This window comes from Anser cygnoides, chromosome 11, assembly GCF_040182565.1.
Source record: "Anser cygnoides isolate HZ-2024a breed goose chromosome 11, Taihu_goose_T2T_genome, whole genome shotgun sequence".
NCBI classification, from domain to species: Eukaryota; Metazoa; Chordata; class Aves; order Anseriformes; family Anatidae; genus Anser; species Anser cygnoides.
Window position 1 is genome coordinate 18,865,264 of NC_089883.1, and position 14,608 is coordinate 18,879,871.

At 40.6% G+C, this 14,608-nt stretch overlaps 1 protein-coding gene across 1 annotated transcript in view; it reads left to right on the plus strand.

Moving 5' to 3' along the window:
• Positions 1 to 13,519, plus strand: part of RFX7 (regulatory factor X7) — a 54,277-nt gene extending 40,758 nt beyond the window's left edge. The window contains exons 6-9 of the mRNA XM_067003889.1: positions 2,039 to 2,123; positions 2,806 to 3,013; positions 5,894 to 6,189; positions 7,113 to 13,519. Of these exons, the coding sequence (XP_066859990.1) occupies positions 2,039 to 2,123; positions 2,806 to 3,013; positions 5,894 to 6,189; positions 7,113 to 10,418 (3,895 nt within the window). The 3' untranslated portion in view covers positions 10,419 to 13,519. The remainder of the gene's footprint in view (positions 1 to 2,038; positions 2,124 to 2,805; positions 3,014 to 5,893; positions 6,190 to 7,112) is intronic.
• Positions 13,520 to 14,608: the final 1,089 nt, after the last annotated feature.

The window sequence follows — 14,608 nt, forward strand, 5'->3', positions numbered from 1 at the left end:
ACACTTTCCCAAAATTCTTTAAAAATTATTAAATGCTATAGTGTTAGTTGCAAGATACCACTTAAGAAACAAGGTATATTTAGGCTACACAGTCTTTCTGGGAAGCTTAGTTGTCACAACAGTGAGGAACCAAAAAAGCCTTATCACATAGTGTGAAGAGGAATATTGAAGTAGAGGAACTTGCCTCACGTACGTACAATAATATTTTATTAGCAGTACAAGTTCAGAATTATCAAAACATTTCTTGCTTCATTATATACTTGTGCACACCAGTACTTTAAAAGGTAGTTGTAAAGCCAAAGATCCTTTTTAAGAGGTGCTACAAATCTCTCGTAAAACTGCAGCTCCTCAATCCACTGTTTAGGATTGTTTGAAAGAGAAAAGGGGATTACTGGGAAGCAGTCAAAAAGCTGATTATAGACTTGGAAGTCACTTATTGATGGCTTGTCCTGCAGGGGTGAGGGGAACAGACTTCTTCCTTCGTTGCATGGTGCATACTTCCTGAGACAGAAAAGACAATTCAGAGCAAGTGCTCCTAGGATGAGAAGCGATATCTCTCTCCATTGACTGTGGTCTCATTCCCTGTGCTCACAACTGGAATCCACTTCTTTCCCTTCTTGCCTGTGGTAGAGAAATTCACTCTCCGAAAGGGTATGCAAAAATGCTATCCTGTTTAGCTGTAACTTACAACAAAGCCTGAAGTATACAGAAAATTGATGTTGTCATAGTGTAGGTAAAGATACTGTTACAGGCATAAGTATGCACAGTTAAATGTTGAGGCAGATTAGTTTATCAGCTAACAGGCAGCCACTATGAACAAGTCAGGGCAAGTGCTGTGGAAAAGAGTCAGCTTATATCACTGGTGGTTCTGCTGTTTCAGTTTAGGGACAAGAAGCCCTGCTAGGAAAGAAATGCAGTAATCAAATAAAAAGGCTACAAGGATGTAAATTTTTCTCAGGCTTTTCTGAGATAAAGCTATGGTTTGTATATACTGCATAGGTAACTGCTTCTGTCTAGTCTTTAGCAAGCTGAGTTATTCCATTAAAAAACAAAAACTGTTACTGATTTTCAAAGTAAATAGTTTAATCTGCAAGAATTTAGTCTTTTCCAAGTTGAGAATTGCACCTTCCCTTGAGAATCTGGAAACTGTCATGAAGCAACCTGCTGCCTGCTGTGTCCTACAGGGCCAACTCTTGCTCCATCAGTGCGTTGCTCTGACGCTGTGGATAGGTTGAGCTACTGCAGAAAGCAAGGGAGGGAGGGTTTTAAAAGGCCAAAAGGCCTCAAGGAGGTTGTATGTTCTAATTAAAAAAACAATCAAAAGAACTAGCCATAATGATACGGACTCGCTGTAATACTGTCTTTTGCCAAGGTTTTACTCTAAGCGTGGTTACAAAGAAAGTTAATGCTAGCAGGCAGCCCAGGATTATTTGTCTTCTTTAGAGGGGACCAAAAAAAACCACATAATTGTAAAGGAAGAAATTATGTCCGTTAAATTTTTCATTAAGTACAATGTTGGATTATCTAGTAGTGGAGTCCAAAACTTAATAGCAGCATTCTGGATGGAGCTAGACAAATTTTAAGGAAGAAATTATATGATGTAATTATAGCTTGACAGGATTCTCTTTCAGTTCTGTTTCCTAAGTTTCTAATTCAGAATTATTAAAATATTACTTTATTTCACACTTGCCTTAATACCTAACCACCTTACATTTAATTTACTGTAATTATGCTCCACCCATGTTAGTGTAAGAACATGTAAACTCCATGGTCTAGGGAAGAGAAATACACATTTAGAGAAAATGAAAAATTAGTGATTCTGACAAGGATTTGCTCATCACAGAAAAGAGACACTGTATGTGAACTTTTAGGCTTTTGATTCTGGGCTGCTGTGAGGTTATGTTTAATGACATTGAATGTGAGAGCTGTTGCTGAGTTTGTGTATAAAGCTTATGAGAAGTATGGGAGGAATTACTGCCCGTCCTCCCTACATACCACCTAACAAGCAGAGATGATGTAGACCTTAATTCTTGATCACATATTGCTACAGTGGACTGAGGAAGAAGGCTTTTGTTCATATGCCAACACTGCCCAACCTTGACTTTCATAAAACTGGAGATGGGGTATGTTATATACTTATACATATTTGTGCAAATTAACATTTATTATGTTACTTTTACTATCTTAAGTTTTTCTTACTACCTTAAGTTTTCCAAGCAAGTTGAAGAGCTATGTAGTTTTTAAGAATTTCTTTATGATGCTCAGCTTCTAAATCATTGTTTGGTGTTTCTATAAAAATCCAGAAAGAATAGTAGTGCTATTAAAAAAAAAAAAAAAATCGAAGGTGAAGCAGAATTCCATAGTACTACTACCTACAAGGTGTGTGTGTATATATATATTTAACTCTGATCCCGTTTTGGCTTTACTATATATTGATAATAATAATTCAGCATTAGAGGAGAATCTCCTATGAAAGAAGCAGTTCCTGGGTAACAATGGCTGCTGAGGTGACAAGACTCTGGTTGTAAGGAGGATCAACTGTAGGTGGTCTGAATGTTGGGATTCTTGCTTTGATTTTCTTCCAGAAACACCAATTCCCTATGGTACCTTTGGAAACAAGCAGTAACATATAACTTTTAGTAGCATTGATGTTGTGGTCTCATTCTCCCAATTTCATGAAAAACTCTGAACATATGTAATTCAACTTCCTGTGTGCCTTTGTTCATCATTTGCTCTGTATTCTTGTTTTCACTCCTTAGTGACCTTTAATAATGAAAGTAACCGTTCCTTCTTCGTTTGTTGTAGTTGGATGGGACAGAGCCGTCTGGGCAGCTACAAAGTGCCGATGAGGAAGTTGTTTCTGCGGCCTGCCGGCTTGTTTGTGAATGGGCCCAGAAAGTGCTAAGCCAGCCTTTTGATACAGTCTTGGAATTGGCTCGTTTCCTTGTAAAAAGTCACTACATCGGCACCAAGTCAATGGCAGCTTTAACAGTAATGGCAGGGGCACCAGCAGGTAATGAGTTAACTTCATTCTGAATTGATGAAATGGGGGGTATTTTTTCTGAAAGTAATGCATTTTAAGTCAGAGGGATTTCTTTTAATCTTAATCTGGGGTGACCAGGAGGAGTGAGGTGTCTGGACAGCTCTGGACCTTTAGGGATTGATGCGGTTTGTCTCCACTGCTTTGAGTAGGAATGTATCCCACTTCAGACCTTGGTGTTTTAGTCCTCTCCAACAGATGTTAGCTGAACCAGACTGATTTCAGTCTGCATTGCTTTAAATTATTTTCTTGAAAGTAGTCTGGGTAGGAAGATCTGAAAATAAGCAGCGGCTTAAGGTTACCATTACAAACTAAACCTGTTGTTTGCTTGACAACTTCTTGCTGCAGTTTAGATTTGTGTTAACGGTCGCATAAGGACTGGGTATAAAAATGTGTGGTAAAATAAGAGTCGTGCTTCTTGAGAACTGCATGTTGCCTGAGGGAAAGGTAAAGGGAAGGGAAGTGGGGGAAGAGAAACCTTAGTTGGTCTTAAAGCTACTACGTGATCACAGTCAGTGTGAAGTGTGGGGCTGGTCACCGAAAAGACTTCGGAAACTTCTCTAGAAGTCCTTACAGTTGAGTAAACAGTTCAGCAACAGAAATTGAAGCAAGAAATTCCCTGTCAAGGAAATTATTAATGATATAATTTGAGTGGTCTTGTTCAAGTTGGTTTTCTAGCTTATATTCTCTGAGATAATGAAAGGTAGGAGTTCATGCATGGTGGGAAGCAGTCAGGATGTGGGTCTTCCAGTCCATCTTGGCCATTCAGGTCAAAAACTGCTGCACTGAAGGCAGGGATGTGTGTGTGGTGCTGTCATTAGCTGACTGGTGATTCCTGGGAGACGGCCTGCAGTAATTGCATGTGGCACTTGGATGGACACCTGTCTCCCCAGACTCTTTCCAAAGTCTTCTCCAATTCCTCTGATGAGGACCCTGGTCTTATAAAGCACTCAAAGGCAGGGTTAACTTTAAGCATGTGAGTAATTGTACTGAGCTGTACTATGCTAGATCAGGATTTGGGTGCCTTGACAGTGGGGGTTTGTAGGCACGCTGCTGTTGTAACTGTGTTTGTTTGATAACTTGTCCTAATTTGGAAACAATTGTCCGTCTTAATTTTCTCTCCGAGCAGATTTTCTTACAGGCATTTCTGGTATGTCAGATAAAAATTTTCCTGAGATGTTTGATCTGTGTCAGGTAGTAAAAGCGTGTCAGCTGTTGTTTTTATGGATTAGACTAGAAATAATGGTTTGAGGGACAGGAGAGCCCTCTCCAGAGGCAGTTTGTGTAACTGGGATTCCAGCACTTGATGTCAGATCTTTGTTAAGGATCAAGGTAAAGAGGAGAGTTACTTTGTATTTCACTACATCACAGAGGAATGGATTTCAAATTCACACATTTCAAATGGAAACTGGTGGTCAAGGCTGAAGACAGGGGTGATCCCCTTCTGGATCCCCTTACTGCCTTGAGGAGAAGGTGGTGTTTCAAGGAAAAAGGCGGTTATTTCCAATGTATGCCTGTGGAGCTTGGATACTCATTTCAGGAGAGGTTCTATGGTCTAGAATGGTAAATAATATTAATTACCATTCCTCTTTATCATGAGGAACTATAGTGTCTCTGTGTACTAACTGGTAGGGAAACAAAGAAAGCTTTTACCCTCAAAGGTAAAATTGTGGTGTTATTTTCCTGATAAATGTTACTTGCTTTTGGTATTCAGACCACATAGGTCACTTATTTTCCAGTAATAGCAATATATTTGGGCATTTCACTGCTCTGTGAAGAAGGAATTGAACACTTAAAGTGGAGACATGTTGTAGAGTTCAGGCTCTTGTGGTCCATGCAGGCTGCTGCTCAAAGGGTGGGCTACCAGAAGACGGTGTTTGAGCTTGTACTGGGTATCGAAACCCAAATTACTGCCCTTAAATGGTGATGATTGATTTATAATTGAGTTATTTTAAAGTAACGGAGAAACATATGGAAATATAAATGAAACTGTTAAAGCATATTTAGAAGTGCAATTCAAGAGAATTGGGTGGTCCTTGAGAGAGTGTGCTTATCCTCTTGACTGTTAATGAATGAAAGATCATAGATGTGATGTGATTTTGTAACAGGAATTGGTACCAGCTGCACAGACAAGACCAACGCCATAGTGTTCTCCTTGGAAGCACCACTGCTTGCTTGTGATTAGCAAAGGCATTGTCTCCAGAAAAAAAAATATTTTATATATATATATATATATATATATATATAAAATTCTAATTTTCATCATTTTTTCACTTCTTCCTTCTTTTGTTTTTCTTTTCCTCCCTTGTCACTAATCTTCTTGCCCTTTTTTCACCGTTGTCCGTGATCCCGTGCTGGTTGCAATCCATTCTGACATTACATGTAGGTAGTATCTGTTCAGAGCTGCTCCTCTATGACACAGACCCGCAGCTTTCTGGAAAGATTTTTCATTTTTAAAACTGCTTTCAATATAGATAACATAACAAAAACATGGTAGATAATGGATTTTAGATTCCTCTGAAACATATCCACTGCCCTCTACTGTCAGTTAAATTAATTGCATTGTTTTTAGATGTAATTCAAAATGTGTAGCTTGAGGTTACTAGAAAGAAGATGCCAATACTTAAAATCTGTCAGCTAATGGTCAGCTTGCCTAACAGATAAGAGTTTCGCCACGCATATGGAAAGAAACGGAAACACTGAATAGATTCGAGCATGAAATGCACGAATGGATGAGGTGTTCCCTGAACGGTTGTGGAGATGCCTGCTATGTATCTGCAGTTGGCTACAGAGTGGCACTACAACAGACAGTGTATGTGTTGTTATAATTCATTCTTCTTCTTTTGTGTTCAGGAATAAAAGGGATCCCCCAGCCCTCAGCTTTTATACCTACTGCTGAAAGCAATTCCTTTCAACCACAAGTGAAAACGCTGTCATCTCCTGTTGATGCCAAGCAGCAGCTGCAGCGTAAGATCCAGAAGAAGCAGCAAGAACAGAAACTGCAGTCTCCTTTGCCAGGAGAGTCTCCAGCAAAGAAAACGGAAGGCACTGCAACCAATGGTGTGACGAGTATATCTAATGGAAGCCCTGCAATTCTGTCTCCTCAGCCCATTGGTATTGTTGTGGCAGCTGTCCCCAGTCCGATACCGGTAATGTTCTCCAGCAATTCTAGAGAAACCCCCTTATGAAAGTAGTTAAGTAGAAATGTCAATGGGACGGAAAAATGTTGGTTTTCATTCAGACTTGGGTCCCTTGATGCTTTTCTGTCCCAGTGACTGTTACACCACAAGTGGTGTAATGATGTGACCGAGTTTGGGTTAGGTAAGGAGGCAGCGTCATTCTGATCATATCACATAGGCCTTGTTCATCTTGGAAATCTTTGACAGTGGGATTTCAGCTAGCAATATTGGTTATATGTGGGAACAATGACCCTTGAGATGAAGCTTAACCAGATGGGAAAGCCAGCACAGGTCATGTGGCTCAGTGAGCCCCTCATTTGGAATCCAAATTGACTTGCATTGGCCCAGCATACCTAGGTGACACCAGCAGTTTTGTTTTTGCATGAAATTGATAATATGGAGCTTCTTTGTCTTTCAGACATAAAAAATCGCGTTGGGAGGAAGGTTATTTGTTTTTAGGATATTAGCTGTGCTGTTTATTTCAATAGATAAGGGAGTTTTTCTGCCTGATACTCAGCCTACATTTGATTTGCTTTTGAAATTTTGAAAACGAGCAGTTTTGAATGCATCCTCTCCTCATTATCTTTTGTATTTCTGTCTTTTGTTCTATTTGGTGAAGGATTGTACGAGAATAATCATTCTTAAGCCTAATGTGTACACCAGTGCCTTGTTCCTTAAAAATTGAGGTCACGTGTCTGTCCACCAATCCTAGGCAGACAAATATCAATTGCCTGGTATACAGTTGAAGAGCTTGCTTTGTTTTGAAGTCACTAGCTTTGCTGTATTGAGCTGCATTGTCCTTCACCTTTGAAATGTGTGGGGATGAAGTAGTCTGTGGGCTTTGAGGACTTCCTTGCTTCATCACCACACCATGTCTCTTCCTCTGTGAACAGGTGCCAAGGACTAGGCAGTTGGTGACATCTCCAAGTCCTATGGGATCGTCTGATAGCAAGGTCCTGCCGCTCAATGTTCAGGTGGTCACTCAGCACATGCAATCAGTCAAGCAGTCACCAAAGACTCCCCAGAATGTTCCTGCCAGCCCAGTTGGTGACCGCTCTGCCCGACATCGCTACCCGCAGATCTTACCGAAGCCAGCAAATACCAGTGCTCTCACCATCCGCTCTCCCACAACGGTGCTTTTTACCAGTAGCCCAATCAAGACTGTTGTGCCAGCTCCACATGTGAATTCCTTAAATGTGGTAAAAATGACAGCAATATCTCTTGCCCCAAGCAGCAGTAGTGTGCCTGTCAAACAGACACCTTCAGTTAATAGTAGTGCGGGAGCAGTGGAAGAGGGGAGAGCTGCTCCACAGATGAAAAATGGATCTCTTGTTTCACTTCAGTCCCCAGGATCCAAACCTAGCACTGTTGTAGCTGCATCTGCAGTTGAGATCAAAATGGAACCAGAAGCACTGCTGGATGAGAACCCAGTACAGGGCCAAGAGAGCTCTGATGTATCTAAATCCATAAAGGCAGCCCCTGGCCTGCCTCCTGCTCAACAAATAAATTTTGACGTCACAACCTTGAAGGTTTCAGCTGATGGTGTTGTGGAGGCAAAAACAGTTAAGGGCTGTGATCAGGGAGCTGAAGAAGCAGGGACCAAATATAAAACACAGTCTAATGAGATCACACCGGTTTCTTCAGCAGGCAATAATCAAAGCACTCTAAAGCTCTCAGTTGCCAGTCACTTGTCCAGCACCAGCATTGGTTCACCTCCTACTGGTGAGTCTACGATTAAAGACAAAATATGCACTAAAAGTCCAAGAAAGCGACAACCTTCTACACTTCAAGATTCCCAGGTACCACCTGTAAAGAAACCACTGGTGGGGCAGCTTTCAGCTGGTAATGCTGTGGAGGGTCAAAAAGCAAACAGCGTTAAGAAGGCTCCAAAGGTTGTATCGTTAACTAGCGGTGACAATACTGCAACGCTTGCTCAAGTTCCCAGCAAGGTACCTGTAAATGTACCTGTACCTTCCACAGCTCCAGCAAACGTAGCAACAGACTGTTCCTTGAGCACCAATTTAAATACCAGTGATTCTACTTTAGGACAGCAGCTTGCATCAGCATCATCTCCAGATATAAAAGTGAAATTGGAAGGAAACATGTTTATCATAGAAAATGATTCAAAATCTGATGGCAGCTTTAACCCAAATGCGTGGCACCATATCACCAAAACCTCTGACTTTGCATCTGTGAATTGTGACCAGCAGCAAGATATCAGTGTTATGACTATCGCAGGACATTCTGGCTCTAGTGACTTAGAGGAGTCTGCGTGGGAGCCAGTGCACTGTGAGGGTATACAGCAGGACGTATACAACCAGCAGCTACAGAGCCAGATCCAGGACTCCTCCTTGGGTCAAATACAAGCACAGTCTTCAAATCAGTTACCTCTGCAGTCTGAGCTGAAAGAGTTTGAACATACAGTCCCTCAGTCGAATGAGAACTTCTTTTCATTTGATGATGACCTTACCCAGGACAGCATTGTGGAGGAGCTGGTGCTCATGGAGGAGCAGATGTCAATGAATAATCCTCATCCTTACGGTGGTTGTCTAGGAATGGCACTTCCGAGTCAGACAGCGGCTCAAGGAGCTCCTGTGTCATCTCATCCCAGCAGCACACATTTTTACCATTCAATCCATAACAACAGCACTCCGATTCACACCCCGACTCCCACCCCCACCCCGACTCCCACCCCCACCCCGACTCCGACCCCCACCTCTGAAATGATCTCTGGATCTCAGAACGTGTCACGAGAGAGCCCTTGCTCCAGGCTGGCTCAGACAACTCCCGTAGACAGCGCCCTAGGAAGCAGCCGGCATACGCCCATTGGCACACCGCATTCCAACTGCAGCAGCAGCGTCCCCCCGAGTCCTGTGGAATGCCGAAACCCGTTTGCGTTTACTCCCATAAGCTCCAGTATGGCTTACCACGATGCCAGCATTGTTTCAAGTAGCCCTGTGAAGCCGATGCAGCGGCCTATGGCTACCCACCCTGACAAAACCAAACTTGAGTGGATGAATAACGGGTACAGTGGTGTCACCAATTCATCGGTTGCAAACCATGGCATCCTTACGAGCTACCAGGAGCTAGTGGAAGATCGCTTCAGGAAACCTCACGCGTTTGCAGTTCCTGGCCAGTCATACCAGTCTCAGCCACGCCACCACGATACTCACTTCGGTCGCGTGACTCCCGTTTCACCTGTGCAGCACCAGGCAGCCCCTGTAAGTAACACTACCAAGCAAGAGGGTTTTGCTGTTCCTGCTCCTCTGGACAACAAAGGAGCCAGTTCCACTCTCAATAACAGTCTGAGATGCCGGAGCGTGAGCCCTGCTGTCCATCGCCAGCGTAATCTCAGTGGAAGCACTGTTTACCCTGTTTCAAATATACCGCGCTCCAATGTGACACCTTTTGGGAGTCCGGTGACTCCAGAAGTTCACAATGTATTTACGAATATCCATGCAGACACCAGTGCCAATAACATAGCGCAAAGAAGCCAGTCAGTCCCGTTGACTGTAATGATGCAGACAGCCTTCCCGTCTCTTCAGAAACAAACAAACACTAAAAAAATAACCAATGTGTTGTTAAGCAAACTTGATTCTGATAGTGATGATGCAGTGAGAGGTTTGGGAATGAACAACATGCCCTCAAATTACACAGCCAGGATGAATCTCACTCAGATTTTAGAGACATCCACTGCTTTTCCTAGTGCCAACCCGCAAAATATGATTAATTCCAGCACTTCAGTTTATGAATTCCAAACACCAAATTACCTCACAAAAAACAGCAGCACCGATCAGATCAGTTTCTCTTCTGGAGATAACCAAGCACAATCAGACATTGGAGAGCAGCAATTAGATTTTAGCAGCACTGTAAAAGACCTTTTAGGGGAGGACAGTCTGCCAACAAACCAGCAGCTGGTGAATCAGGTGGCATCAGATCTGAACGTTACATCTGTCTTTTCCAGCGACATCAGGTTGTCTTCCGAACTCTCAGGCAGCATTAACGATCTGAACACTTTAGACACAAATCTACTGTTCGATCCAGGTCGTCAGCAGGGACAAGATGATGATGCTACACTGGAGGAATTAAAAAATGACCCCTTGTTTCAACAAATCTGCAATGAATCCATTAACTCAATGACTTCAGGTTTTGAGTGGATGGAGAGCAAGGATCATCCTGCTGTTGAAATGTTGGGTTAATCTTGTTTTATAATATGTATGTAGCACACTGTATCTAAAAGACAGACGTATTGTATTTGTCTTAATGGAAGTGCCTCCTGCAGCAGAAACACTTGCTATGTTTTGCGGCATTTAAAAAAAAAAAGTTTGCTGTACCAGTTGCTCATACTTGAGCAATGAAAAGGCAGTCTTACCAATTTTAAACAAATCTCTGAAGGTGATGGGCTATTAAAGAGCCAGTATTAAAATTTGAATTTTATAGTGTTTCCCATTCAACATTCTTTATTGTAGTAAAGAAGTGGTTAATAGCCAGCCAGCAATGACAGCTATGGTTGAGGCTTTGGGTGGATGTAAGGTCGAGCTTGTTAGCAGGCTTTCCATACTTCGTATTGCTTGTTACTTCTAGTAGATGATTCTTACTGACCTCTGTTGTTGAGGTCTGAAAGGCAGGGTGCCTGCAGGTGTGTAGGTGATGGGGAGTGGGTACAGGTGAACCAGGTGACATGCAGGTGCCTGACCATTGTGTAGCTATCTTGAGTGCTGCTCAGTGGTGAGCTGTGGAAAATCTCTGTAGCACTGGTGCCATTTACATCTCTAGTAAGATGCAGAGACAGGAAAACTAACAGGAATGATCAAGGAAAAAGAAAGATGCACTAAACTTTTTATTTAAGAGATACACATCTATGTAGTTATTTTATCCATTAATGTTTCTGACGTTATACTTGGTATTTTAGTTTTCATTTCAGTGTTTTTATATTAGGTAAAATTCATGGGAAAAGATTTTGAGCACTGAGATTTAATCTAGGAGTAACACCCTATTTTTAAATGATAGGTACTATTTGATTATTTATCAGAGCTAAAGAAGTCATGTGATGTTCTTCCCTCTTTTTAAAAACAAAAGAGCTGTTGGAGCTCATTAAAATACTATTTTTAAAGATTCGATTTTAAGTTTGCTCTTTTTTAACACAGTGGAGGGTGTAGGAAGATATTTCCTCTATGTTTCAGTAGGTTGAGCCTTTCTGTCTTTCTGTTTTAAACAAAATACGATTAAAATATTAGAAAATGTGGTTGATCTAAAAATATTTCATATAGAGCCATAATACTGCCAGGCACTTTACAGATACACAGATGTGATCTTTCTTTGGGTAAAACTTTTAAAAGTGCTTACTGTTTTAGAAGGCTGAATGCCATTTTCATCGAATGATTTGGGAGGACAGATGAATCTAATTTTTGCTAATATTCCTTAGCTAGAAAATGGGATTTAGACTTCTACCTTACTAGTTCACTTAACGAAACAAAAAAGACCTGTTGTTTTATCAGCATGGGATGGTTTTCCGTAATGATGAAAAGAGAGTTTCTTAACTAGCCCATGACCCTGCTGTTAGAAAGAGGACTTGCAGAGGCAAGCTTTTACAAAAGGATTGTACTAAGGATGTTACAGTACCATCCCTTAAGCTTAGTATAAAATTGATTATTTATCTTGTGAACTGTTATGTACAAAACTGAAAGCAGAACAGAAAACATTTTCCTCTCTTGCATTCCTTCTTTGAATGAACTTATGAATGGGAAGGCACAATAAGCCCTCCTAGTTTTATTGAGGAAGAGATGCTCACATTTTTAGGTGACTTTTTTTTCCCTCCTTCTTCAAATTCTGCTAATGTCTTGATCTCAGTACTGGATTTTTATTTTTTGGCTGTGCTTGATTCAATTTGTGATGTTGCATTGGCACTCCAGGTACTGGTGTACCATGGCTTCTTTTGCTCTTGCTCTGATTGACACCCAGTCTGTGGCCTCTTCTTCAGGGACAAACAGTTGCGATGAGCTATAGCACCTTAAATGCAGCCTGATTTCAGTGTGCTTGCATCAGAAGTTTTGACGCTTCATTAGGAACAGACTTAGAGAGTTCAGATCCTTCCTTAAAACACGTGGATGTGCGATGGTGCGGTTTACTTTAAGACCAAGTGACCCTTTTAATTTCTTTTCAAGGAAGTGGGGAGGACTCTAAAAACCACAGTGTAGAGTTCTGTTAGGTGTCTGTCAGTAAGGCTGGAACCATTTTTCCTTTAGACAGAAGTTGCTGAAGGCAGGGCTTGAATTGTGTACCTGTCTGTGGCCTTTAGCCAGAAAGGTGCTGATCATCCTCTTGTTGACTTCACTGGATCTGAGACACATTCAGCACCTCTCTTTTCTGACCCTGTGCAAAGTGCTGTGAATATGTAAACCCTACCTGCCAGGGGAGAGTGGTGGGCAGGACATCTGTGCCGCAGCCATCTGCGTCTGCATGCTGTGCTGGCCTCACCTCCGTGGCGCTGGCACTGAGACTGACATGGGCTTGCTGTAAACAAGTTCTTGCCTAACTTCTGGTTCTTCAGAACATTTCTCAGTAAAGCAAGAGTAGATTTAAAAAGCTGATGCACTATAAATTATGCAGCCGTCACCAAAGGTTTTTAAAAGTACCTTTTAAATTATTTTTAAATACAAACATTATATTGAACCTAACACGTGACTTAATTAGCAGGCATATTCTATAATCAGTGGATTTAAAGCAAATGTATGTTAAATTTAAGAAACGTTCAATTCAGTAAGGATTCTTTCAAGTGAAACCCAAGGCATAGGCACAGCTTTGTACATAGGTGTGTGTTAATTTATAGGTGTTTGTATGTTGGTGTTATGACTAATATTCTGTTAGGTCCCTATACTTAGTGCTAGTTAGTTCTTTACATTGAGACAGAGCACTACTGCACACCAAAGTATGCAATACCCAAAGGAAAATTCTGTGATTTTTAACAAATGGAAGCCTGTGTCAGATACTCCAAAACTAAGAATTTGAGATAGTTCTGACCCCTTGTTTACATAATTGGCTTCCTGCTAACATTAGAAATAAATTATTTTGATAGCAATTTTTGCTAAAGTATATGAACTAGTGAACTTGTACCCTGTGTACTGTATTGCAGCAAACACTTTAAATTTGGTTGGTTAGTCCAGCAAACTTTCTGGGTTCATATATTGCACTAAAATTCTGTTGAACCTGTGGCAGGCACATTCCTTAGGATAAATGCAAGAAATACAGCCCACAGATTAAAAAAATAATAATAAAATAACAAAAAACACAAAACAAAAAACACACACAAAAAATTAAAAAAAAATAAAACAAAAAAAATTTCTGATGTGTTTCATTATTAAAAGGCAAAATGTCATTAAAAGTGACAGGTGAAATTGTCTTATGTAGCAATGTGCATTGATCTCAATGAGATATGTCTATTTCTTATTCTCTTACATGAGAATATTACAGCAGGAAAAATTAAGTTTAGTTTGCTTCACCATGTTAATACATGATCACAAAATGTGCATGAGTGTTAATGACTTAATCTTGTACAGTACTAGATATACTCCTGTAACCACTTTTATTTTTTTTATTTTGCTGTATTGAAACTGGTTAACCAGTGTTAACCATGTGAGCATAGTTATTCACAAGTTATTTACTTCTTTATGTTAACTAATTCAGCTTAGTTATTGTTGAATATGTTCTTTTCTTGGATTATTTTTTATTGTTCGGGTGTTGAGAAACATTTTTGCATCGTTTTATCATGATAAGAATTCATGAAGTAAATAATTTGCAAATAATTGCAATAAGCACTGACTTCTGAACTGAAAAGAAGGAAAGCATTTCTTGTGCAGTGCATTTGACGTTCATATAATAGTCTTGTACTATACTGTGCTTTATTTACTGCACCGTAAGGAAAGAAAAATCCCTGTTCCATGTTTTCATTTAATGCAGGAAATCCAGTTTCCCTCCTCTTCCCCAGTGTTTTGTCTGTTGTACTGCTGAAACTACAGTAGTTGAATATTGCAGTAGCATTTCAGTTATTTTTTTTATTGAAAGTGCTCAAAAATTGTTTTTTAAATGTTTTCAAAAACAATAAAAACATTTTATATTAAAATGATTTCTGGATTTTTTTCTTTATATGTATGTTAAGGTGGGCCTAAAATACAGAGCATCCTAGTTTGTGTGAAGACACATCACAGCTGTGTAGTTGTACTGACTGGCTGCAGTTGCTGAGCCCAGGCTTACGCTTAAAGCTGTGCATGAAGGTGAATCTTCCTGCCTTAGAAACCTTGAGCAGTCTGTGCTGTCAGAGTAATCTGTTGAGAGAATTTGCAGAATTTATGTTCCAGTTCTGCAGTTCTTCCTTTTTAATGTGGAAATCGCT